The 21,923-nt window shown below is 52.6% G+C and overlaps 12 protein-coding genes across 12 annotated transcripts; 7 read left to right on the top strand and 5 right to left on the bottom strand.

Moving 5' to 3' along the window:
• The first annotated feature begins 222 nt into the window (after positions 1-222).
• BO97DRAFT_402001 (aminopeptidase P family protein) lies at positions 223-2,553 on the top strand. The gene is made up of 10 exons (XM_025694386.1): positions 223-504; positions 579-776; positions 839-966; positions 1,025-1,417; positions 1,466-1,509; positions 1,562-1,595; positions 1,646-1,867; positions 1,923-2,041; positions 2,091-2,217; positions 2,298-2,553. The coding sequence occupies exons 1-10, from the start codon at positions 294-296 to the stop codon at positions 2,325-2,327; spliced, it is 1,506 nt and encodes a 501-aa protein (XP_025556523.1). The 5' UTR covers positions 223-293; the 3' UTR covers positions 2,328-2,553.
• A 481-nt stretch (positions 2,554-3,034) lies between these two features.
• On the top strand, positions 3,035-5,566 carry BO97DRAFT_5460 (protein serine/threonine kinase activating protein nimO). The gene is made up of 3 exons (XM_025700896.1): positions 3,035-3,687; positions 3,842-5,209; positions 5,259-5,566. Exons 1-3 carry the CDS (start codon positions 3,172-3,174, stop codon positions 5,376-5,378), a joined length of 2,004 nt encoding a protein of 667 aa, XP_025556522.1. The 5' UTR covers positions 3,035-3,171; the 3' UTR covers positions 5,379-5,566.
• On the bottom strand, positions 5,567-6,359 carry BO97DRAFT_5461 (uncharacterized protein). Its single transcript, XM_025700898.1, has one exon. The coding sequence runs from the start codon at positions 6,240-6,242 to the stop codon at positions 5,754-5,756; it is 489 nt and encodes a 162-aa protein (XP_025556521.1). The 5' UTR covers positions 6,243-6,359; the 3' UTR covers positions 5,567-5,753.
• A 916-nt stretch (positions 6,360-7,275) lies between these two features.
• Positions 7,276-8,535, top strand: BO97DRAFT_466986 (3-methyl-2-oxobutanoate hydroxymethyltransferase ECM31; the record flags this gene model as incomplete). Its single annotated transcript, XM_025699604.1, has 3 exons — positions 7,276-7,377; positions 7,462-7,755; positions 7,840-8,535. The coding sequence occupies 3 exons, from the start codon at positions 7,276-7,278 to the stop codon at positions 8,455-8,457; spliced, it is 1,014 nt and encodes a 337-aa protein (XP_025556520.1). The 3' UTR covers positions 8,458-8,535.
• A 233-nt stretch (positions 8,536-8,768) lies between these two features.
• On the bottom strand, positions 8,769-9,549 carry BO97DRAFT_430382 (ubiquitin-like protein ATG12; the record flags this gene model as incomplete). The annotated part of the gene is made up of 3 exons (XM_025697435.1): positions 8,769-8,828; positions 8,890-9,089; positions 9,291-9,549. The coding sequence occupies 3 exons, from the start codon at positions 9,547-9,549 to the stop codon at positions 8,769-8,771; spliced, it is 519 nt and encodes a 172-aa protein (XP_025556519.1).
• Positions 9,550-10,316: 767 nt separating this feature from the next.
• Positions 10,317-10,865, top strand: BO97DRAFT_409809 (uncharacterized protein; the record flags this gene model as incomplete). The annotated part of the gene is made up of 2 exons (XM_025696110.1): positions 10,317-10,396; positions 10,460-10,865. The coding sequence occupies 2 exons, from the start codon at positions 10,317-10,319 to the stop codon at positions 10,863-10,865; spliced, it is 486 nt and encodes a 161-aa protein (XP_025556518.1).
• A 72-nt stretch (positions 10,866-10,937) lies between these two features.
• On the bottom strand, positions 10,938-12,014 carry BO97DRAFT_466982 (kinase-like protein; the record flags this gene model as incomplete). Its single annotated transcript, XM_025699603.1, has 2 exons — positions 11,566-12,014; positions 10,938-11,533 (listed from the first exon to the last, which is right to left on the bottom strand). Exons 1-2 carry the CDS (start codon positions 11,756-11,758, stop codon positions 10,938-10,940), a joined length of 789 nt encoding a protein of 262 aa, XP_025556517.1. The 5' UTR covers positions 11,759-12,014.
• Positions 12,015-12,176: 162 nt separating this feature from the next.
• Positions 12,177-14,046, top strand: BO97DRAFT_401996 (E2 ubiquitin-conjugating protein UBC8). The gene is made up of 7 exons (XM_025694385.1): positions 12,177-12,559; positions 12,625-12,641; positions 12,809-12,850; positions 12,966-13,003; positions 13,060-13,174; positions 13,239-13,420; positions 13,470-14,046. Exons 1-7 carry the CDS (start codon positions 12,527-12,529, stop codon positions 13,604-13,606), a joined length of 564 nt encoding a protein of 187 aa, XP_025556516.1. The 5' UTR covers positions 12,177-12,526; the 3' UTR covers positions 13,607-14,046.
• Positions 14,047-14,554: 508 nt separating this feature from the next.
• On the bottom strand, positions 14,555-15,270 carry BO97DRAFT_409807 (LAMTOR1/MEH1 family protein; the record flags this gene model as incomplete). Its single annotated transcript, XM_025696109.1, has 3 exons — positions 14,555-14,858; positions 14,939-15,096; positions 15,220-15,270. The coding sequence occupies 3 exons, from the start codon at positions 15,268-15,270 to the stop codon at positions 14,555-14,557; spliced, it is 513 nt and encodes a 170-aa protein (XP_025556515.1).
• Positions 15,271-16,128: 858 nt separating this feature from the next.
• BO97DRAFT_474398 (DUF2011 domain-containing protein) lies at positions 16,129-17,442 on the top strand. The gene is made up of 3 exons (XM_025700323.1): positions 16,129-16,282; positions 16,369-16,909; positions 16,990-17,442. The coding sequence occupies exons 1-3, from the start codon at positions 16,257-16,259 to the stop codon at positions 17,386-17,388; spliced, it is 966 nt and encodes a 321-aa protein (XP_025556514.1). The 5' UTR covers positions 16,129-16,256; the 3' UTR covers positions 17,389-17,442.
• A 162-nt stretch (positions 17,443-17,604) lies between these two features.
• BO97DRAFT_474397 (uncharacterized protein) lies at positions 17,605-18,390 on the bottom strand (the record flags this gene model as incomplete). Its single annotated transcript, XM_025700322.1, has 4 exons — positions 18,250-18,390; positions 18,070-18,186; positions 17,806-18,012; positions 17,605-17,642 (listed from the first exon to the last, which is right to left on the bottom strand). Exons 1-4 carry the CDS (start codon positions 18,251-18,253, stop codon positions 17,605-17,607), a joined length of 366 nt encoding a protein of 121 aa, XP_025556513.1. The 5' UTR covers positions 18,254-18,390.
• A 1,621-nt stretch (positions 18,391-20,011) lies between these two features.
• On the top strand, positions 20,012-21,832 carry BO97DRAFT_380729 (MFS general substrate transporter). The gene is made up of 2 exons (XM_025693218.1): positions 20,012-20,252; positions 20,307-21,832. The coding sequence occupies exons 1-2, from the start codon at positions 20,054-20,056 to the stop codon at positions 21,749-21,751; spliced, it is 1,644 nt and encodes a 547-aa protein (XP_025556512.1). The 5' UTR covers positions 20,012-20,053; the 3' UTR covers positions 21,752-21,832.
• The last annotated feature ends 91 nt before the right edge of the window (positions 21,833-21,923 follow it).

Below are 21,923 nucleotides of genomic sequence, written 5' to 3'. Positions count from 1 at the left end.
GCTGTGATAGGTCTTCAACTCCGAGATATTGTGATGGTGAAGCCATGACAGCCTGGAGCCGGGCCAATCCAAACAGCCTTGGAGAAACCATCGGAATCTACTAGCCGCTGATTGGTTGATACAGCCGACTGAGGCTTGCAGCTTGCAGCCTGAGGCAGCCACGGTGTCGGAGCAACTTATTGACTGACCCTTGGGACTCCAGACGTTGGAGATCATCGCCGTGGATTCCGAACCATACGTGAACAGATAAGCCTTGGTCACCTTCAATGGTGGTGACTAGTACCTCAATAAGCATGTCGACATGCAAATCTGTTCTCCGCCAATGGCCTCGCTATCTCCGCCGCCAAACCCCGTCCGTTTCCCTGTCGCATTCTAATCGGTTGGTGCTGCAACAACGACCGCGTCTTGCGCTTCGCCGAACATATGCTTCCATCTCCGCCGCAGAACTCAAATTCGGACAGCCCCTACACGAGACACACCCTCACATCTTGAATCCTGGTGAATGTGAGTACATACTATAATAGTACTTCTTCTACACGATGCATGATCTACGAATACTGATACTGTTCTTGAACAAGTGACCCCAGGAATCACCGCCCTCGAATATGCCCAGCGCCGCTCGCGACTCGCGAACAAATTACCCAAGCATGCCGTAGCAGTGCTGGCTGCCTCCGAGGTTACCTATCGCGCAGCGGGGATCTTCAATGAATACCGACAAGACTCCAACTTCTTCTATCTCACTGGTTTCAACGAGCCCAGTGCGCTAGCCATCATCGGTGAGCTTCCTGCGCGGTGGAATATGAAGATGAGTGCAACACCATGCTGATACGCTCACCAGCAAACGATGGATCGGGAAACAACCACCTCTTCCACTTGTACGTGCGCGAGAAGGATGCAAAGGCCGAACTCTGGGACGGAGCCCGGTCCGGCACCCGCGCTGCAATTGATGTGTTCAACGCAGACGAGGTAAGGATGCTTGCGTCGCTTAGAACGAGCCGAGCGCTGATGCTAGAATGGACTATAGTCAGGAGATATCGACCGAATCGGAGACCTGCTGCCTAAGATTCTCTCTGACGCCACGGAGATCTACACGGATATTCCCGCCTTGAACCCTGGCCGATCGTCCCTCCATAGATACCTGTACGGCCCCACGGGTGCCTCCGAGAAGTTGAAGAAACTGGTCGACTACCGCAAGGTCAAGCCCTTGAAGCCGATACTGAATGAGATGAGGGTCTTCAAAAGCGAAGACGAGGTTGTACAGATGCGCCGCGTCGGACAGGCTTCGGGCAGGGCGTTTACCGAGGCAATGAGACAGACCTTCACCAAAGAGAAGGATTTGACTGCATACCTCGAGTATAACTTTAGGCGGAATGGCTGCGATCACAGCGCATTCGTTCCGGTTGTTGCGGGCGGTTCGGTGAGTGGCCCATTGAATTCCGGGGGGCGGGCCGACTAACATATTCAGAACGCATTGAGCATCCACTACACCAGAAATGATGATGTCCTCAGGTAGATCTCTGCAACCTTGTTTGCTACTCTGTATGCTAACGCGATAACTTAGAGCTGGAGACATGGTCCTCGTGGACGGTGGCGGAGTGGGTATATCCTCGACAAGGGTCTTGATTCAGCACTAACAACCTCATAGGAAGCGGGCACCTATGTGTCTGACATCACACGATCTTGGCCTGTCAATGGCAAGTTCACCGACCCTCAGAAGGACCTGTATAATGCCGTTTTGAACGTGCACCGTAAATGTGTCTCCCTCTGTAGGGAAGATGCAGGAATTAGTCTGGACCGATTACATACGATTGCTGAGAACGGTCTGCGTGATCAGTTGATACAACTTGGGTTTGACGTCTCTGGAGACGTAAGTGCTACTTTACCTCACTACGCTCTTATATTTGAGGTACTGACTGTCGCAGGCAATGGGAATCCTTTTCCCTCACCACGTTGGACACTATGTTGGACTGGACGTCCATGACTGCTCCGGGTACTCTCGAGGCTATGACCTGCGGGCAGGCCAGTGCATCACAGTTGAGCCGTGCGTACTTCTCGCTCAATGGTAATGTTTCCATGCTAATTCATCTTAGTGGACTTTATGTTCCTGAAAGCGACCGTTGGCCAGAGAAGTTCCGGGGTATCGGTATTCGCATTGAGGACAGCGTTTGTGTCGGAGACGAGAACCCTATTGTTCTGACCACCGAAGCCGTCAAAGAGGTAAGCTTTTGTCAGAGTTCATGGTGCTCGCCTTCCCAACGATACTTCAGTCATTGCTAACACGCTGGGCGCTACTCTAGGTCGACGACATCGAAGCCCTCCGGGATTAGGATAGAAGGAACAGGAACATTGTATAGATACCCTTCTGATTGAATTGTAAACTAGAACAGCTCTTCTACTTTCATAGGTGATTACCGTGTGTCGGTGCAGGTAAACATACAAACCAAGTTTCCATGATGGAATAGACGTCATACATTTTATGTTGCATCAATCAATGGTTGTGACTGGACGCGTCCCGGTTTGGGTCAATGTCGAGACAAAGTGTGCAAATTTAAGAAATAAGAGAAAGGATAACTCAAAAAAAAGTTTCCTATTGTGGATTAATAGCGTAATCAATGATATGACTTGAATAGCAATCGGGCAAAGAACGGCCTTTAATTACTGGTAGCTAAGAATGTTCTTCGAGGAGCCAGGGCTTCTCTCATGCTTCGCGCACGCCTTTTGTTGTCAGGCGCACATCCCGGAGCCAAAACAAACCCGCCCGTCCGTCTCCACCGACCTTCCCTGACACGCTTAGCCTTCCTTGCTTGCTGCTGCTGCTGCTTCTTCTCGATCATCACCACCAAACCAAACCAACCAACCACTCGATTTAACTACTCCTACTGCTTGTTCTCTTTGACCACCACCCCCCCGTTCTTTTGTCCTTTAGGCCTGGGACTATTGGTCGACTTCCTCTTAGTCTTGGGACTATTCAAGTCTCTCAGTCATTCACATCCACTCCCTTTTCTACCGTCTAATCGCGTGGACAATGGCCCTTTTCTGATCGAGTTCTTTGCTCGTCGAGACGTGTAATCCCATCGCGTGCTCGTCTGGAGTGCCCCTCCTTCACTTCTCTCCACCCTCCTGCGCCTCCTCTGCCTCCTGAGCTTATAGTGCTGCCGTCATTATTACCATATGGCAGCAGTATTCATCCCACCTTCTCCCCAAACCTCTCATAATATGTCGACTCGCCGACCACTCGCAAACGTGCCGAATGCTACCAATTCCCCTCACAGGTCAGGCCTCGTGCCGGCCAAACGCCTCCGGGCGGCGTCAACCCAGCTGGACATCCCTTACGGCCAGCCTCCTCCGAAGAAGCAGGTAGTCGACGGCCAGGACCCGGAGGCCCGTTCACCCACCCGTCCCCGGACCTCCGCCTTACAGAACCCGGACTCCAAGTTGTTTACCCGCCGGACGAACAATGCCCAGCCCAGCGCGTTCGAGAGGAAGCTGGTTGCCGTGAGGGACAAGGAACGACAGACGCAGGTGAAAGTCACGAGAAACGACAAGCCGTCCGCGGAGACGCTCGATGCCATGCGACAGTGGCAAAGGCACTACCGAAAGGCCTTTCCTCAGTTCGTCTTCTACTTCGATAGTATTCCGGAGGATGTTCGAAGCAAATGCTCGAGGCAGGTTCTGGCTTTGGGAGCTGTAAGTCTTCCCCCCTCCCCAAACATATTACCTTTTGCGTTTGTGTTTTCGTGAGCACTGGGAGAAAATGGCAAGAACGAAAAGGGGCTTGGGATGTGCCATATACCCTTAATTGTCCATCTATATGCCTGACATACTTGCTGACCTTCTATAGCGCGAAGAAAAATTCTTCTCGCGTCAAGTAAGCCATGTCGTGACCTCTCGCCCCATCCCCCCTGAAAATGATACCGCAACCCCGACCGAGATCAACGCAGAACCTACAGAGCAAGTCCATGTGGACGGTACCTTGCAGACTGTCAACCCGTCTCTACTCGACAAGAACGCCGAAAGCCACCTTCACATGTCCCTAAAGAACGATGCACGCCGTGAACAGCGAGGAATGGATGTGCTGCACCGGGCACGGCAGATGCGCATGAAGATCTGGGCGATCGAAAAGCTTCAGCGGATGATTGCTACAATAAACGATGGGGATATTGGAGGTCATACGGGGTCGACACGGACTACCAATGCCGTTAGTGGCCACACCAGAGTCAAGGGCGAGAACGATCTCTCGCAGGTCCTGCAGAACGAGCTGATGAACGGCCCCTCCGATCGCAATCCTCACTCGGTTCTCAAGGAGCAGATTTTGTTCAAGGGACCTTTCATCTACGTGCATGATATGGATGAGAAGACGAGACCTGTCATGGTTCGTGAGTACGCGAGGGTGGTCAAACGGCAGGACGGAACCTGGCCGCAATTCCGAAGTGCACCGCTAGGCAAGTGTCCGTTCATCGATGAGCCCCCGACGAAGAAGGATTTGGATCGACAACGCGCCCGGCAACGTGAGAAGGAGAAGAAGCTCGTCTTTAAGCCTATGCCTGCCCAAGAGATTCGAGACACCAAACTCAACGCACCGGAGATCAACAGAACCACGGAAGAAGCTGAGGATGCAACTCCTGAATACAGCCCCGCAGAGACTATCTGTCAAGGAAAGCAACCTGAAATGCAGGAGATGCAGCCGACTCGCCCGCCGTCGCCTAGAAAGAGCTCCGAGAGCTTCTGTCCGCCGCCCCTGCAGCGCACGGGCCCATTCTTCCATGGCCGTGAACCCGCCGCGTCGGGGGTACAGCCCTCTAACATCACCTCTGCTATCCGCTCCCAGATGGTCTCTTCAACTGCTGCCGCACCCGGTGCCAAGGCTGGGCTGAGCAAGGAGGTCCATGAATTGAAGCGGAAGGTGCTTGAGAAAGGAAATGGAGGGCTGAGCACTACCACCAGCATGATGCCACCCTCACACCACACCACAGACATGAACACGACGCTGAAGATGCGAGCCCACGAAAGTCGACCGAGTAATCTGAGCCACACCGAGAAGGCCATGAATGTGATTGATGAAGGAACGACGCAGTCAGAGGGTGCTGGGGCACTTAAGCGACTTACAAGTAACCGCAGGGGTATGACTCCGAAGAAAAAGGAGCGGCGGAGGGACCCCAAGCCAGGCTATTGTGAAAACTGCAGGGACAAGTTCGACGACTTCGACGAGGTAAGCAGCCCCAAAACGCGAGTGAAAGACACCGACTGACCATAACTAGCACATCATGACTCGGAAGCACCGCAAGTTCGCCATGAGTAGAGCCAACTGGACCGAACTCGATGCCTTGCTCACCCAGCTGGAGAGACCACTGAAGCCCGAATGTTTTAGACTTGATTAAAGGTCCTTGGTACGAGGATACGTTAAAAAAGGTGGATATATGATATGTACAATATATCGCATGTCTCAGATCTTCACGCATCAGTCACCGTGTCGTTTGCCCGGGGCAGCCAGTTGGCCGCTCAGCGGGGAAATCATATACGCAAGGCCTTAGCACATTTCCGTCCCATGACATACATACGACTTTTGTTTGCTGGTTCCCGGCAGGCCTCCTTTATTGTCCGCTGATGATGTGTTTGGTGATGTCTATATTCTTCTGACTGTCTTTCATTTTCTTCTCTTCCTTCTTATCTGTTTATTGCTATCCACATCCCCAGCCAGCACATTGATACACAACTGGCGTCTTTGGGTTTTGGCAATGTTCACGCGCTCTTCGTCATTGACCCTCGGCGCAAGAGCACTCGACGGCCCTGCAGTGACGGCGACGACTTCTTCTCTTGGAAAGACCCACGTGGCATCTGAAAGCAGAGATGCAAGGGCATCGGAGCCGGTTTGGGGGACGAGGTCGTGCGGATTCATGCATGCAGTCATGCTTACGATGCAGAAAGCGAACTGCCCGACCTCGGCTAGCGGACTGAGGGCATCTGAACAAAGGTGACTGACAAGTTTCGAAAGTCCCGTCCCCACTCCCTTCCAGCCTCTGTTTCTGTCTCTTCCTCTTGTTTCTGTTCGATTCTCGGTTTTTATTATGGGTGGATGTGTTTATGGGGTTGCATACAACGGCTGCATTCCTGGATTGGTGTTGAAGCTTTGCATTTGTGCTCGGAGGTTGCCTATGTTGTTTTGTTTGTTTGTGTTTTCTCTTTCCTTCGTGGCTATTGTTAGGTCCTGAGGTATGGAGAGGACCTAGGCTTGACTTGACCATGGCTACCTACCTAGCTTCCCACGATTCTATTATAGTAGGTACGGATAGTAAGCTGATTAGCAGCTATTATCGACAGGTTACATAGAAATGAATATTACTGACTGAATATGTGACGGACTAATAAGTATGTAACTAAATCCATTGATCATACCATATCACCACCACCACCACCACCAGGAACCGAACCTGAACAAACCCCACCAACCCCAATCCAACCAAACCTCGGCCCATTTCCTCTCTCCCCTCTCCATATCGGACCGGAACAAAGTATAGCCCCGGCGGAGAAGCCCCGGACCCCAACCTCAACCAATAACAACCCACACCAAGTCACCGAGCCAGGCAACGCTAACATCCCCCCGACCGGAAAAACCGGCAGAATCGGACCACCCCTCAGAGGAAAAAAAAAAAAAAGAAGTAAGACAAATACTGCTGCAAAGAAGAAGTACACCAACTACGCCGCATAACCCAGCACGCGATTCTCGTTTGGGGCAGTTGTACATACATCCCACTGCAGTCGATCTCAATCGTACGCCGTATATATCCGCACGTCTTAACACCAAGCGGTGCAAGGCTCGGATAGAAGGAAGGAAGCTGAAATTGCCAGGCTGAGTTGTGGTGCTCGGGACTACGCTGCATATACCATACCAGGCGGGTATAAAATTTGGGACACAGCGGGAGGTCGATTCGCTTCCAATCGAGTTCAACTAACAAAAGAGGGATTGATTTCTGGGGTTGCTGCAATAACGGACGCATCTTATAAGCAAGCATCCTTCTTCATCCTTCTTTGAGCACACACGCACGCAGCTAGTGGAAGGAGCCGCCTGGAGGCAACAAACGGCAGCTGTTGTGACGACATTGTTCGCCGCTCGCATCACCGCTTTCGGGGCTTTGTTTTTGCTCCGTCGTTTTTGCCATCTGATTCTGGGGGGATTTATTCGGTTGTCGAGGGGAATTGGAAGGGTTTTCATTCTTTTCCTATCTTCTCAGGTTGGGATTGTTACACTTTGTGCAACTTCATCGAAAACAACACAACATGGCGTCTACAACATCGCTCCTCCGCCGCTCGCTGCATCCCATCCGCGGTTCCTTTCTCCGCTCGACCACAACCACACCTACAGTTACGACTCGTCTCCCGGTCTTGAGCGGCGGTGCGGTCGCTACGCAATGCTACAATCACGAATACCCCACTGCATCACATGGCGCACAACATCAACTGCAGCAACTCCGCTACAGCTCGCACTCCCCGCTTGGCGCCACGGCTGCCAACCCCCGCAAGAAGGTGACCCTGCAGACGCTGCGCGGCATGTACAAGCGCGGCGAGCCGATCACCATGCTCACGGCGCATGATTTCCCGTCGGGTCATGTGGCCGAGGCGGCGGGCATGGACGTCGTGCTTGTTGGCGATAGTCTGGCCATGGTGGCGCTGGGTATGGAAGATACGAGTGAGATCGTCATGGAGGAGATGCTGTTGCATTGTCGCAGTGTGGCGCGCGCAGTGAAGGGGGCTTTTACGGTAGGTCTTCTGTTTTTTCTTCGGTGGGGGGACGGGGGTAACACTTGAATCTGGTGCTAACGCGTTTTCGATTTTGGGGTCTAGGTTGCGGATCTGCCTATGGGCTCGTATGAGGTCTCGCCGGAGCAGGCTTTGCAGTCGGCCATTCGCATCATCAAGGAGGGTAGGGTGCAGGGTGTCAAGATTGAGGGCGGCGAGGAGATGGCACCGACGATCAAGCGGATCACGCAGGCGGGGATCCCTGTCGTCGGCCATGTCGGGCTCACGCCGCAGCGGCAGCATGCGCTGGGTGGCTTCCGCGTGCAGGGGAAGTCGACGGCGGGCGCCTTGCGGCTGCTGCAGGATGCGCGCGCGGTGCAGGAGGCCGGTGCGTTCATGATTGTCGTCGAAGCGGTGCCCGCGGAGATCGCGTCCATCATCACTAAGAAGCTGCGCGTGCCGACCATCGGAATCGGGGCTGGCAATGGCTGCTCCGGCCAGGTGCTGGTGCAGATCGACATGACGGGCAACTTCCCCCCGGGTCGCTTTCTCCCCAAGTTCGTCAAGAAGTACGCCGATGTCTGGGGCGAGGCCATTAAGGGCATCGAGCAGTACCGCGACGAGGTCAAGAGCAGAGCGTACCCGTCGGAGGAGTACACCTACGCCATTCCCAAGGAAGAGCTGGCCGAGTTCGAGAAGATCGTCAAAGAGAGCTCGTCATGAAGGATGCGTTCCTTCCCTCCAGCACCATTGATCGCTTGTTCACGATGCGCCCTTGCGTTATAGACCCTTGAGGATCACGGTTGCGTTTGATGCACAGCAGCATGCTTTTGTAGAGATACCTTTTTTTTTTCCAATGTTCATAATCATCAATCCATAAGAGACCCTGTCCATAATATCATCAAGAATCATTGACTCCTCGGTTTCCGTGCTTTCCGAACTCGTAAATTAGTTCAGCATGCTTTTAACCTGCTAGTAATCGGATGCCACAAGAGATAGTCCTTGACTAGGATAATATACTTTCAATGGTCCGTCTACCCAAAAGCGGGCGTCATCGAATAAGCAACAATGAGCTGCTCATCCGTCTTGAAGCACTGGAGAGAACCAATCAGTATTTAAATGTTAGCTTGCATAGCAGGAAGAAGCAATACTTACCCTCCACAACCCCCCGATCCCTTCATCCAACCCCGGCGCAAAGACGCTATTGACATAGCAGAAGACCGAATCCGTCTCCTTGCAATCCAGCCGCTTCCGGAGGAAGTTGACGACGGTCTCGAACTTCTGCGAAGCACTGACCTTGAACACTCGGGTTTTGAGGATCGGGGCCGACGGTAGAGGTTGGAATCGGACCGTGACTGCTGGATGTGTCAGTCTGGTGTCTACGATCACCCATCGCTCGCTGGGAGGATGGGCTGATCTTGTAAGGATCGATCGATCGATCGATCGATCAATCGAGATGATAATCCAGAGTATTCTCGATGATCGGAGATCGGGGTTCAGAGGCAGATGTGATGATTGGGAAAGGCTATAATGTGTCTAGGGAAGATATCACTTGCCTTTGCCTGTGTCCACGGCTTCTGCATCCGCCAATGCTTGGTGGGCGTCGCGGGGTAGACTGGTCAAGACCACAGAGGCGGACAGGTTCATGGGCAGGTCTGCGCCATGCTTGTCATCGGGGATCGGGGTGTGTTGAGCTGTAGAGGCAGAGTCGGATGATTGGGTGCGTTTGCCTGGTCGAAGAGGCAGGTTGCTTGTGCTGGGATCCGCGTTGGGGGAGTTGCGGGCGGAGGGGCCCTGCGAGGAGGATGATTCCATTGATTTTGGTCTGCCGGGGTTGAGGCAGATGAGTGGGATATATTTTTCTTCTTGAGATGTCTTAAACGGCAGTCAGGGGTGGGTGGAGAGTGCCCTGGGATATATATGACTATGGGTGTTGACACAGATGTTAATGGATGGATGTGTAGTTCCATTCAAGGGTGCAGCGGCATGCTGATTGCCCTTATCGGACTGGGCGGGTGGCATTTGACACCTGAGGCCTACCACTCTTCCCCGCAGAAACATCCATCAAACTCACCTCACGGCATGCAATCCCCTAGTGCTTATACTTACGATCTAACTCATACTGACAATTGTTCAGGATGTCGGACGCTTATCTCGCATACATATAGCTCAAGACTAGTCAGTAACACCTACTGGCTTAGCACTCTATCAGCTTCGTAATTCCAGCAATGCGGGATTCCAGTCGCCCGTCCCAGATTATCCCAGTAATTGGAAGCCCAGTTGCCGCCGTCGAAGAGCAGGGGTATATCCATCTATCAGCACTGTATATCTTTCAGTTTATCCTACTTGCTGGCCATCACATCACACCGGCGGCGGCTAAGCATGTATTGCAAGTGGACGGTACAACCAGCGCGAGCGCCAACCATGGAAAGACAAACTTTGGAGCGGTCTTTCGGAGCTCAAGAGTCATTCAAGCACCTATTTCAATCACCACTTGCTAAATGACCCTAACCTTGCTCAAATGCCCGCGAAACTTCCCCCCTCCAGTCCTCAGAGCTCTCATTTGAGCATTGACTACTATAATGCCGTCTAACAAAGACCGCCTGTACCTAACCCTAAATGTGCGCGGAGGTGCCCCTAAGATGCCGGGGAAGGAAGACACGTAAGGAGTTCGCGTTCATGATCTCATGAATAGAAAATGATTTAAGATTCTTGCTTTATATAGGTATCATTGGGCTTTGATGGTCGGTCCAAAGATTGAAACCGAAGGCAGCCAGGGCGTCCGTTTTCATGCCAAAGAGACGATACAACCAGAGGGCAGCCAATGGCGACTCGAAGAACGTCCATGCGGACTTCTGATGACCAGCATGTTACTTGTGCGAGTCATGATAGCAAAAATCGAGAATAGAGCTCGGCTGGCAGAGATCCTGCGCCGAACTCCGATCCGACAGGGCCAAGCAGGATGGAATTGTGTATCATGGGTCAAAGAAGCTTTAGAGAGACTTACGGCGAAATGGAAAGTTTTGGGCACAAATGTTGTGGAGTGGGAAACAGTCCGCCATGCGGCGATGGACTATTGCCAGCAGAAGAAAAATCAACATCGGTTCGATGGACAGGGGAATTTGATATGAGTAAGGCTCCGACATATGACCTCCTCGAGCGGAAAGAGACTATCAATTGAAGTGCTGGAGGCGAGTGTGCTGCTAGAAAGCTCCAAAGTATTTCTGGCGAAGCTGTTCCATCGCTAGCTCTTCTGGCATCGGCGTGAGAAGCCTGTCAATTTCTTCAATCCAGAAAGAGTTCTGTGGGTTGACTTGACAAGCCGTGGTATACTCCCAATAGAATGGAAACCATCCAGCGGTTTCCCAATCGATAATGCCAACAATCTGATCACCACGGGCTAGGACATTGAGGCTGCTAAGGTCACCGTGAGTAAATACCAGAGGCCAATTGTTCTCGTGCTGCTTGATCAGTCCCTGTGCTTCTGGGTCGAGTCTAGAATCCCACTCCAAGCCCTCGCGCAAATGCCGGTGGAAATCCTGTATAGTTGAGAATGGCCCAACGCGTCGGACAGCGCCTCGGAAGCGGGGGTCAACAAGGGAACCCCCGTCCACCGAGGCTATTCCCATGCCTTCCGGAGGTTTAAGCTGTCGCATTTCCTGGGCCATCTGACGTAATTGTGCCAAGAGTTTGCTTTTCGAATCTTCACTTCGGGGGACCCAGCCCGTAGCAATCATCTCTCCTTTGATCCTCTCCATCACAATGTAGGTAAAGTCGCCATGTGTAAATGCAGAGAATACTTTTGGAACCGGAATTGAAGTGTGACGTAACGCAAAGCCAATGCCTCAGCCATGTGTACATGAGCACCATATTTGACGCAGAGGCGATCCGTCAGCATCATGACACTACCTTTGTAGGGCCGAAAAGACCTGAGCGCCCTGATTGCCAGGAGGGTTGAATACCGGCACAGCCAATTATCATTGATGGGGGGTGGTGAGCGAGCTGGCGACTCCGAGCACACCATTGAGTCATCACTCTAGCACTCAACTGTAGATATACGCTTAAATCGAGCGGATGATTGAATGGTTGATCGATACGTTTGGTCTTCGCTGCCCACTGATAAGCGTAATCCTTGGAGATGATCGCCCTTCCCAGACAACCTAATGGTGGGATCCGCCCTTGGGCAACCGTGCAGAGCTGCCAGACCCTAGTCAGATGATCCAGAGTTGGAGAAACTCGCTTGTGTCACAGTCAGTCCATGAAGTCCCTCAGGCAGTGATATGGAGGAGGAATGAAGTACTAGTTAGTAGTGCTTGTGGTAGTAACTACCCCTAATGTCTAACCATGGAACCGGGAAGGAAAACCGGCGCCTGACCGCCTCGCAGTGCCAGTGACTGCCGGGCCTGACCCGTTCGATTCCATCACCTCATCTCGCCTCCCTCCCTAACTCACTATCGGTCCCTCTTGTACTACTTCTTCTCCTCCTCACTCCTGACTCCTCACTCCTCCTTCTTTCCTGCGCTTTGGCATACTACTCGCATTCCTCTACTCTCTTTCTCTCTCGGCATCTTTCGCAGTCAGACCCAACACGTCAGTTCCTCGCCCCTCGCCTCTCTCTGCCTTATTGCTACCCAGACTCGCCCCGCTCATCGCTTCCCCGCTTCAACCTTGGGGAAAGCTTCGACCTTCAACACCTGGACTTTTCTCGCCGCCTGACTCTCCTCAACCCCGTTCTTACACTCTTTAAGATAGAAGTCATCTTTGAGATCTCGAAACTTGTCAATCAGTCAAGATGAGCAGCCCCAAGCGGAGAATTGAGACCGATGTAAGTACGCTCTTTCATCCCGGTGACGGCAGTGGCGGAAGTGCTAACTCTGGTTTTTCTGATAGGTCATGAAGTACGCGATACCTGTTCTGCCTCGCGATGCTCACGACAGTTAACTAACTGGAAACAGGATGTATGCGCCCTAATCCACGCTATGCCCTCTTACCTACATCGCGGATGGACATAACGATTCATGGAATTGCCACAAGTGGGGATCCATTCAAAGGCCTCACGCTGATTGCTACCTAGGTTGATGAGTGACTACGAGGTGACTCTGGTCAATGATAACAGTGCGCTCCCCTCCTGTATAATGTGATGTGGTATATGCTGACAGTTGAACCAGTGTACGTCTGTTCATGTCCGCATACAGCAGACTACGTTCATAAACTTACCGCTATACCAACAGGCAAGAATTCTACGTGCGCTTTAAGGGTCCCGAGGAGAGTGAGTGGTCTCGCATGCCCGCATTTTATGACAATATCATATTGACCAAATCTAAGCGCCGTTCGCTGGTGGCCACTGGAAAATTCACGTCGAGCTCCCCGACCAATACCCGTACAAGAGTCCCAGTATCGGCTTCGTCAATCGGATCTTCCATCCGAACATTGATGAACTGTATGTCCCAGGCTCAACTCTTTTACTTATGGCCCGCCCACTCACCATCGGTCCTCCACCTTAGCTCCGGCTCCGTCTGCCTCGACGTCATCAACCAGACCTGGTCACCCATGTACGACATGATCAACATCTTCGAGGTCTTCCTCCCCCAGCTCCTCCGTTACCCCAATCCGTCCGATCCCCTCAACGGGGAAGCAGCGGCCATGCTCATGCGCGAACCTAAAACCTATGATGTCAAAGTGAAAGGTGAGACACTCTCTCCCCGAACTTGTTGAGCAAAACTCACACCTACCAGAATACGTCGCCAAGTACGCCAGCAAAGAGGCCGTCGACGAAGCCGGAGAGGATACCGAGTCGGAAGACGAGCTCAGTTCGGCCGGAAGCTACGAATCCGGCGGCGAGGAACCGGCCGGAACGATGGATGATGTTTAGCCCGTCTTCCATCTATCGATGCCGCTCACCTTTCATTACCCCCACGCACCTTCCGTTCTTGGTTTGGGCATTATACTCCATCTACATCGCATTGGCATTGCCGTCGTCCTTGTTTCCTTCCGTCTGTTTCTTCTACCTCCCGGTTTGCGATTGAATATCTGAGATGAACCATCCCCGGTGTCCGGCTGGAAGGCGTTTTCACGGCGGAGTCATGTTTCCCTGATGTTTACCGGCGCAAATGGATATCTTATCTTCTTTTATCCCATGGGGACGAGGGTTCAGCCAGTCAATGTACCTGGTTACTCAGGTGTTGAGTACTCATCTCCCTGCCACTGTTCCTTCAAGTTCTTGTGTTTCATCTTTCTACTCTCTGCCAAAGATAGTACAGGAAATCCAAGCTCCATGACTGTATATTAAAGCATGAATGCCATGTCATTCGGGCACAGTCTAGAGCGAGACATCAATCATTCCCGGGCAACCGTGGTGGTAAGAAGTACAGTCAAGATGGTGGGTATCCATGTCATAGATCGTAGTGGTCTATTACCATGTACGTGCCCAACCTAACGTAGCCGGTCTAGCATCCTTAGTACGTAGTGCCGCTAGATAGAAACAGCTGACCTGACGTTTACATCGCACCCGCGCATTTAGACAACCAAGATAACCATTGACATGAAAGAGAACAGTAGAACCTAAGTCAAAGGAAAGAAGAATATGAAGAGGAAGGGGACAGGCTAAGCCAGGGTATTATGGGTGAGAAAAAGAATAAAAAATGATTCAGCAAGTGAACCCGCCAGAGGAAGATAGAAAAGACAAGGCTCAAAGAATGGAGCAGGAGAAAATGATTGACGAAACGCCCCCTACCCCCGGTCGCCCGGCGACGCCATGATAATGCAGAGATGAGTAAATGAGACAGAAAGCCATGATCAGTGGTTTACATCCCCCTGGGGTCTAGGTCACTTTCAACACCCCAAAAACATCCCTCTCGCCGTCCTCATCCGCGCTCGAGCCCGGCCGCGACCGGTTCTTGCGCGTGTTGATCACGACCTCCCCCCAATGCCGGGGCACCGTGCCGCCGGGCTTGGGCGACGCGGCGGCGGAGCGGCGCGGCGGGCGCGGGGGCGTGATATCTGTTTTCGTGACGGTCACCGGGGGCGCTTCGGAGGTGGAGGTGCTCGGCGCGACGGCGCTGGGGAGGGTCGCGTGCGGTTGGAGATGTGGTTGCGGTTGGATTGACCAGATGTCGATGACGGAGCTTTTTGTCGATGTTAGAATTCGTTGGTGCGGCTTTGGGGGTTTGACATTTGGTCAAGGATGGGTGTTGAGGGCACTTACTCCGACGCTCGTTGGCAGATCGCCTCCAGAGCTTCACGTTCGCGCTTCAGGTAGCTCGGGTCCGGCGAGTGGCCGGTTTGGCTCGCGTTGTTGAGTGAGCCGTAGCCGTAGCCTGGTTGGTTGTAGAGGTCGTCTTCGAGGAGACGGGAGGATTCACCCTGTGAGATTGTGAGTTAGTGCCTGGGTTTGAGGGGTGGTTTGGTGGGTTTGTGCTGCGGCGCATGCGCATTCCTCGCTTGCGGAGATACAGGATTGACCTGCTTGGTTGGGGAGAAACGTACATCTTGACTTTCTTGTTGGCGACGCCCCAGACATGAGGCGCAGATACCCATTATGAGTGCTTAAAATCGGATGCCGTGGCTCTGGGGACGGATGATGTTGCGAAAGAGGGGATTGAGTTCCGGATGTGGTGTGACGCTCGCTGGGCGATAACACGGGTTGGCCTGGAGATGGCGGGCGTGGAAAGGAGGGACAGGTTCAATTCGAATGAAGGTTGGTGATGCAAAGTATATTATACAGAAGCGCACCAGGCGGTGATACTTGAACGAGGAGGAGGGTTGGTTGCTCTGGGTGGAACGAGCTGTGGTGTTGAAGTTGAGATAGTGAGGCGTGAGTAGTAAGTGTTGGACGGCACCTGGCTGGCAGTGGCAGTTAGTTCCCTCCTAATCCCAATCCAATCCTAATCCACCCGGCATTTGTGGCCCGTGCGTGGCACTAGCGTATCATCCAGCCATGTAGGAGATATGAGGGATACTTCCTACGTTCTGTCTGCCACATTATCAGTATTTATATCAGGATGGAAATCAAGTTCTTGCAGGTAGTCGCACAGCGACTTAAATGTTGCAGTCTATCTTTCCTAGGAGACTGCAGTGGCAAAATTTACAGCTGATGCTCTTTTCTCCTATGCCATTACTCGAAAGACACGAGGGGAGAAGATAGCGATCAAGTACTATATGACGCAGGCAAACAACTCAGAAGCGACGACAAGTTTGTATGGAAAGAATCTCAGTCCAATCAGAGTTAAATTGTATCAGACATATCTAAGAAATCTACTTCGAGGGGAAGCCCGAACGTATACTGCCAATGCTGCCAATGCTCCGGGCCGTGGCCGCACTCAAACTCCGAGTGGAAATAGGCCCAAGCAGCAAACGACCGACATTTTTCACATCCACCACTCTCCAGCCCGCCATCTCCAACCGGCCACAATAACCACCAGCACACAGACAAACGAAGAAAACTCGGGCCGGAACCCACCAAGGATACTATTCGTCTTCTTCTTTGCTTGCTCAATCGTGTTAAGCAAATCCCAAGCCTGACAATGTTCGACCTGCCAATGGCGAAACGGTATGGCCCATCCAACGAACCGCCTTGCAATTCCCAACCCACACTCCAAAAGGCAAAACATTCCACTCACATAACAACGTCACCAGCGTCCGCCGCGACGAGCTACTATCCCGCGACTCCGAATCGCCGCCCGCATCCCCGCCTCCGGAATCCGCCCTCCCAGAAGCCCAGCAACGTCTCGGGCAATTGCTCGACCTCGACTCCCTGCTCGCACCCGCGTACTCCGCGCCCGAACCCACCCAACCCCACGAGAACGATGACCCAAAGGCAGAAGATGAGGAGCAGGAGTTCGAGTTCCGGTTGTTCAGCGCGCCCGCTCCCGCGTCCGCAGCAGCCACGAAGCCCCATGCAGACGAGAACAAGACGACCACGCCCGCCGTAGAGGTTGCGGCGGCGCAGAAACTACGCATCCGGGTCCGCTCTCCCTCGCCTGGGGCTGGAGGGCTGGAGGACGGGCGCCTTGTGAACCCGTTCCGTGGATATGGGCACTATTTCACCGCGCCGGGGTCGATGACCGGGGGTAAGGTTGATGGTCACGAGGAGGAGAGCCTTAGGGCCAAGAGGCGGCAGTTTGAGGAGGTGGCTGTTTCCGGGCTGCAGATGTTGGGGTTTGCGCAGGTACCCTGGGTGAGTTGTCTCTTTTTCCTGGGGGTGGATTGGAAGTGCGGAGGGGGTATGTCTTGCCAACTGACTGGGTTTAACTTCAGCCGGGTTGTTATCTTCCCTGGAAAGTGATTCATTTGAAGAGCGAGAAAAAGACAAAAGGGTCGAATGGTGCGAAGGATATCGATGCGAAGCCTACCGCTTATGTGGTAGATCCGCCTGAGAGGGTCCCGGTTTCGAGCACGAAGCCTGGAAAGAAGCGGCGCATTCAGCTGCGGAAACGCCGGACGGCTAGGGAAGAAGCGAAGAAAAGGGAGGAAGAGGAACAGCAACGCAAAGCGGAGAAACGCAATCGGAAGAACCGCGAGCAGAAGCTGAAGCGGAGGCAGAAGGCTAGAGAACAAAAGGCCGCTGCTGCCGCCGCCGGTGGTGCAGCCGAGGGCCAGTCTACACAGCCCGTTGAGATGGATGTAGATGCTTCTTCGGATGGAGGAAGTGACTGAGGCCTTCTCTTGAAAGTGTATTATATCCCAAGTCATTTTCAGCCTATGATACCCATGTCAATATCAGGATGTTCCGAATTACTAAACAAGTTTAAAGAGTACTACTAGGCTTGTGAGATCGGCACCTTTCTACTTCGGACTCGAGTTCAAATTATTAAAAAAAGTATGCGAGGATGTCAAGCTAACGTAAACAAGATAGGGTATTTTGAGATGGTATCAGCCACAGAGCACAAGGAAATCGATAGCAGTCAATGCTGGGTATGAGATGTGAGGTATTAGGGAAATGGAGGAGTAAAAGAATGGAAGATGCGTGCAGCTAACAACGCATCACTCATCGCCATGAGAACGGTTACTTAGACTCTTCAGCTAGACCCGGTCTATTAGCCCAGCATCGTCATTTGGGTATGGCTTGCTTACCTCTGGCCTGACCAACAGTCTCGGCAGGCTTGTCAGCAGCAGCAGCTTCAGCAGCAGCCTCGGCCTTCTTCTCTGCCGCATGAGCTTCGGCGTCAGGTCCGGCAGCTGGGGCGCCCGTGTTCAATTCCAGGACCGGAGCAGCTGAGGAGGTCGCAGGCTCAGTCGGCTCTGGCTTCGCTCCTTCAGCAGGAGTCTCAGTGGGGGCATCTGCTTCTATCAGTAAACGATGCTCCTATAAGGCATTCGTAGTGGTCTGATACGCACCAGGCTGGGGCTCCGTAGCAGCCGGAGCAGGAGCAGCTTCAGAGTTCTCTTCCTCGGTCTTCTTCTTGCAGAAGACGGACTTGAGCTTAGCCTTCAACTTCGCAAGGAAAGCAGGCGCTGTCTTCAATTTTAGCTAATATTCTTCTCACCAGCCCAGTTGAGGATGGCCATCACACTCACCCATTTTGAAGATTGTGTGATAGGAGTATCTGTATTTGTGAAGTTGGGCAGAAGTGAGTGATTGAGAAAGGCAAGAAGACCGCTGGTGGATCACGACGACGACAAAGAGTTGTTTGCGATTTGGGTAGTTAGGTAAACGAGTGACTGGGTGAGTGAACTGGTCCAGAGAACAAAGAAAGACCATGAATGCTTCGCAACCCAGTAGGTATTTGTATTCCACGTGACGGGGGCACGGTCCTGATGGTGATGATCACCTCTGCCTGGCTGTTAATTTGCCTGGTAGTATTGCTTGCTGCCTCCTTTCTTTTCACTAGACCACCACGTCCCTTTTTGACTCCTTTTTTCTTCTGCGCGACGATTTTTCCGCCGTTATGACCCCGCAGGCGTGTGTTTCAGGTCCATCATACTCAGGGGAGAAAATGGAATTGGACCAATTGGCTGGTCTTGGTAGTGCTTTGCTTGAAGTCGAGCTGGACTAGACTTTAGGTTCGAGAACGGACGAGGGACTCCCCATCCATCTATTGACAACGAACCAATTGACCTGGGCCCAACTTTGCTGCTTCTACCATGGTGGCTGTCTTCATCAACGGTGAAGAAAACTAGAAACTCCGAAATCGCCCGTCCCAGCTGGACGGAGATGAGTTGCGATTCCAGGGGACTCTAGTCTACCTGGCCACCATCGCCTATACTCCCTAACCGGTTGGTCCGAACGGGAATAGGGTATCGATTCAGGGGGAAGGAGAAGAGCTAACCTGTCAAAAAATCCCTTCACACTGCTGAAAGATCTGGCGACTTAGTCAAGCGGATAATGATGAAATAGACCAGCTACCGATCCACTATTACTCTAATGAAGGTCCTGTTATACGCTTGTTTGAAGCTATTTGAGCCAAAACCTCTTGCTCTGGTGGGGCCATCTATATGAAGTACGGAAATTGCCCTAAACATGGATAGATAACCTTGAACGCTGTCAGCCTCTCGGGTCTCGAGTAGCCTTGAAATTGATAGCTGTGTCAAAGGATATTGAAAAAAGAAAATTTTTGCAGGGTCCATTGACTCCTTCAATCTGCTCATTTTTTCATCTATTGCAGTTGTTTCATTTCGGACTGGATGAATAGATCTTCGACTGCCCGCTCGCAAGGGTCAGTCTCATCAGACGCTCGCGTAACAGCTGCAAGAAGCGCTGGAAATCCTGTTTCATGCGATGTCTGTGCTGTCAATCTGTCAAGCATGCGCTGCTCTTGCCCTCCTAGTCTATTTGAGGCTTTTTGACACTCCGTGGCCATGAATCGTCTATTGAATGACTAGTAGCGATGGACAGGATAGACATCAATCGAATTGATAGGTCGAGTCCATAAATAGAATATTTCAGAGCGAGAGCCAGCTTGGTTCATCCGGTCAGGGGCAAGAGGCTCTCTAGGGCTCTCAGCAGGGGAAAAAAAAGCTTGGTTCACAAAAGACAGGGACAAGAGACCTCCTGCTCCCGTCAAGCTGCCTCAATTTCTTTAGGAGACTTGCCTAGCCATGGTCATCGAATGGCTGACTCTATGAAGTGAAGGACAAGTTGAAGTGAGTGCTATTTAGCACTCGATAGATAAGAGTGAGTATGCAGGAACACCGCTCCTCCCCTCTCCCGCTCGCTCGCCGCCCGCCGCCCGCCGCACCGCACGTCTGACCGCTCGGCATATCGTCATCCGCCTACGGATAACTATCTTACTCTTATCTGCAACTCTATTTGGAGTACCTCCAACTTCCCTCGCTTTCCAATGTTGTGACCCATTGGAACATCCTTAATACAACTATAGAGATGTCCTCAGGTCATTCCGCCGCAGACAATTCGTCCACAAGGCCGGTGTCGGAGCAGACTCCTCTTCTGGGGGATCACAGTCGAAATGATTCCGATCAGGTTGGGGACTCTCCGGTCCCGCTAGCCGACGAACCCACCACCAGGGAGCTGATCCTGGTTATGGCAAGTGTCTGGGTGGGCGTCTTTCTCGCGGCATTGGGTATATTGAAGCTTGCAGTAATGCTTTCTCCATTGGCCATACTAACGTTCCTAGATACCACAATCGTCGCGACCCTAAGCGCTCCGATCTCGTCATCCTTCCACTCCTTGTCCTTGCTGTCGTGGCTGGCCACCTCTTACCTAATCTCCAATGCTGCTTTCCAACCCCTGAGCGGTCGTCTAACGGACATTTTCTCTCGCCGGGCCGGACTCGTCTTCTCGAATGTCTTCTTCGCAGCGGGAACATTGATGTGCGGTTTGGCAAAGAGCGAGGGTGCTATCATAGCGGGTCGGGTCATTGCAGGCATCGGCGGCGGCGGTCTGACGGCCATTTCAACCATCATCAATTCAGATTTGGTACCCTTGCGAAAGCGAGGGATCTGGCAGGGGATAGGCAACATTTGCTACGGCGCCGGAAGTGGGTTGGGCGGCGTCTTCGGAGGATGGGTCAACGACACGATGGGATGGCGGTGGGCTTTCCTCATCCAGGTGCCTTTCATCGTGGTGTCGGGCATCTTGGTGACTGTCATGGTAAAAGTGCCGGTCAAGGAAGCTGAAAACGCCAAACTCAAACGGGTGGACTTCTTCGGAGCGTTTACGTTGGTCACCACGCTGGTCTTGTTCCTCCTCGGGCTCAATACAGGTGGAAACCAAGTTCCCTGGACGCATCCGCTCATCTTGGTCTCGCTGCCGCTGTCCGTTGTGTCTTTTGCTCTCTTCATCTACATCGAAGCGAATGTTGCGTCGGAGCCGGTAATCCCTGTCCGGCTCCTCCTGGATCGGACTGTGTTTGCGGCCTGCTTGACCAACTGGTTCAGCACCATGACTGTCTTCGGGCTTCTGTTTTACTTGCCCATTTTCTTTCAGGTTCAGGGCCTCTCGGCCACGGCAGCGGGTGTGCGGTTGATTCCTCAAGCCATTGGAACATCGATTGGTTCGCTCGGGGCTGGCTTCCTCATGCGTTCAACAGGACGGTACAAAGTGTTTGTCCGCATCACGCTAGCTCTCTTGGTCATCTCGGCCATTCTCATTAGCACCTTGTCCCTCACGACTCCGTCATGGCTACCGTTTATCTACTTCTTTTTGATGGGTACGGCTTACGGCAGTATGCTGACCCTTACCCTGGTGGCGCTGATCTCAGCGGTGGACCACGAACACCATGCCGTGATCACATCTGCATCTTATGCCTTCCGCAGCACCGGAAGCACGATTGGCATTACGGTGGCCTCCGCAGTCTTCCAGAATATCTTGAAGTCGGGCTTATGGAGAAGATTTGGAGACCGGGAACACGCGGGGGAATTGATCTCCAGAATCCGAGACAGTCTCGATGAGATCCACCGTCTCCCTGCGGACTGGATTCCGGGAGTGTTGGATGCATATATAGACTCATTACGGGCAGTATTCCTTACATTGCTCGGATTGGCCGTGTTGGGAGCATTGGTCAGCATGGGGATGCGCGAGCATAAGCTGCATTCGAACCTTTCCCGACGGGAAGAGTAGTATAGATCTTATACGTAGTACTCCATAGGAGAGCTATAACAAGGTAGAGAGTGGAAACAACCCCCGGGGGAGAAAGAATGGAAAGGACTACTTAATGATAACATCATCGGCAATGAAGGGCCTCAGGCCCCACTTGACTCTTCTTGGCGGCGCGCCGCGAACTGCATTCGGC

Source organism: Aspergillus homomorphus (assembly GCF_003184865.1).
Source record: "Aspergillus homomorphus CBS 101889 unplaced genomic scaffold BO97scaffold_1, whole genome shotgun sequence".
Classification (NCBI taxonomy): Eukaryota; Fungi; Ascomycota; class Eurotiomycetes; order Eurotiales; family Aspergillaceae; genus Aspergillus; species Aspergillus homomorphus.
Note: the sequence above shows the minus strand (reverse complement) of the source record. Positions and strands in the feature narration are given on the sequence as shown.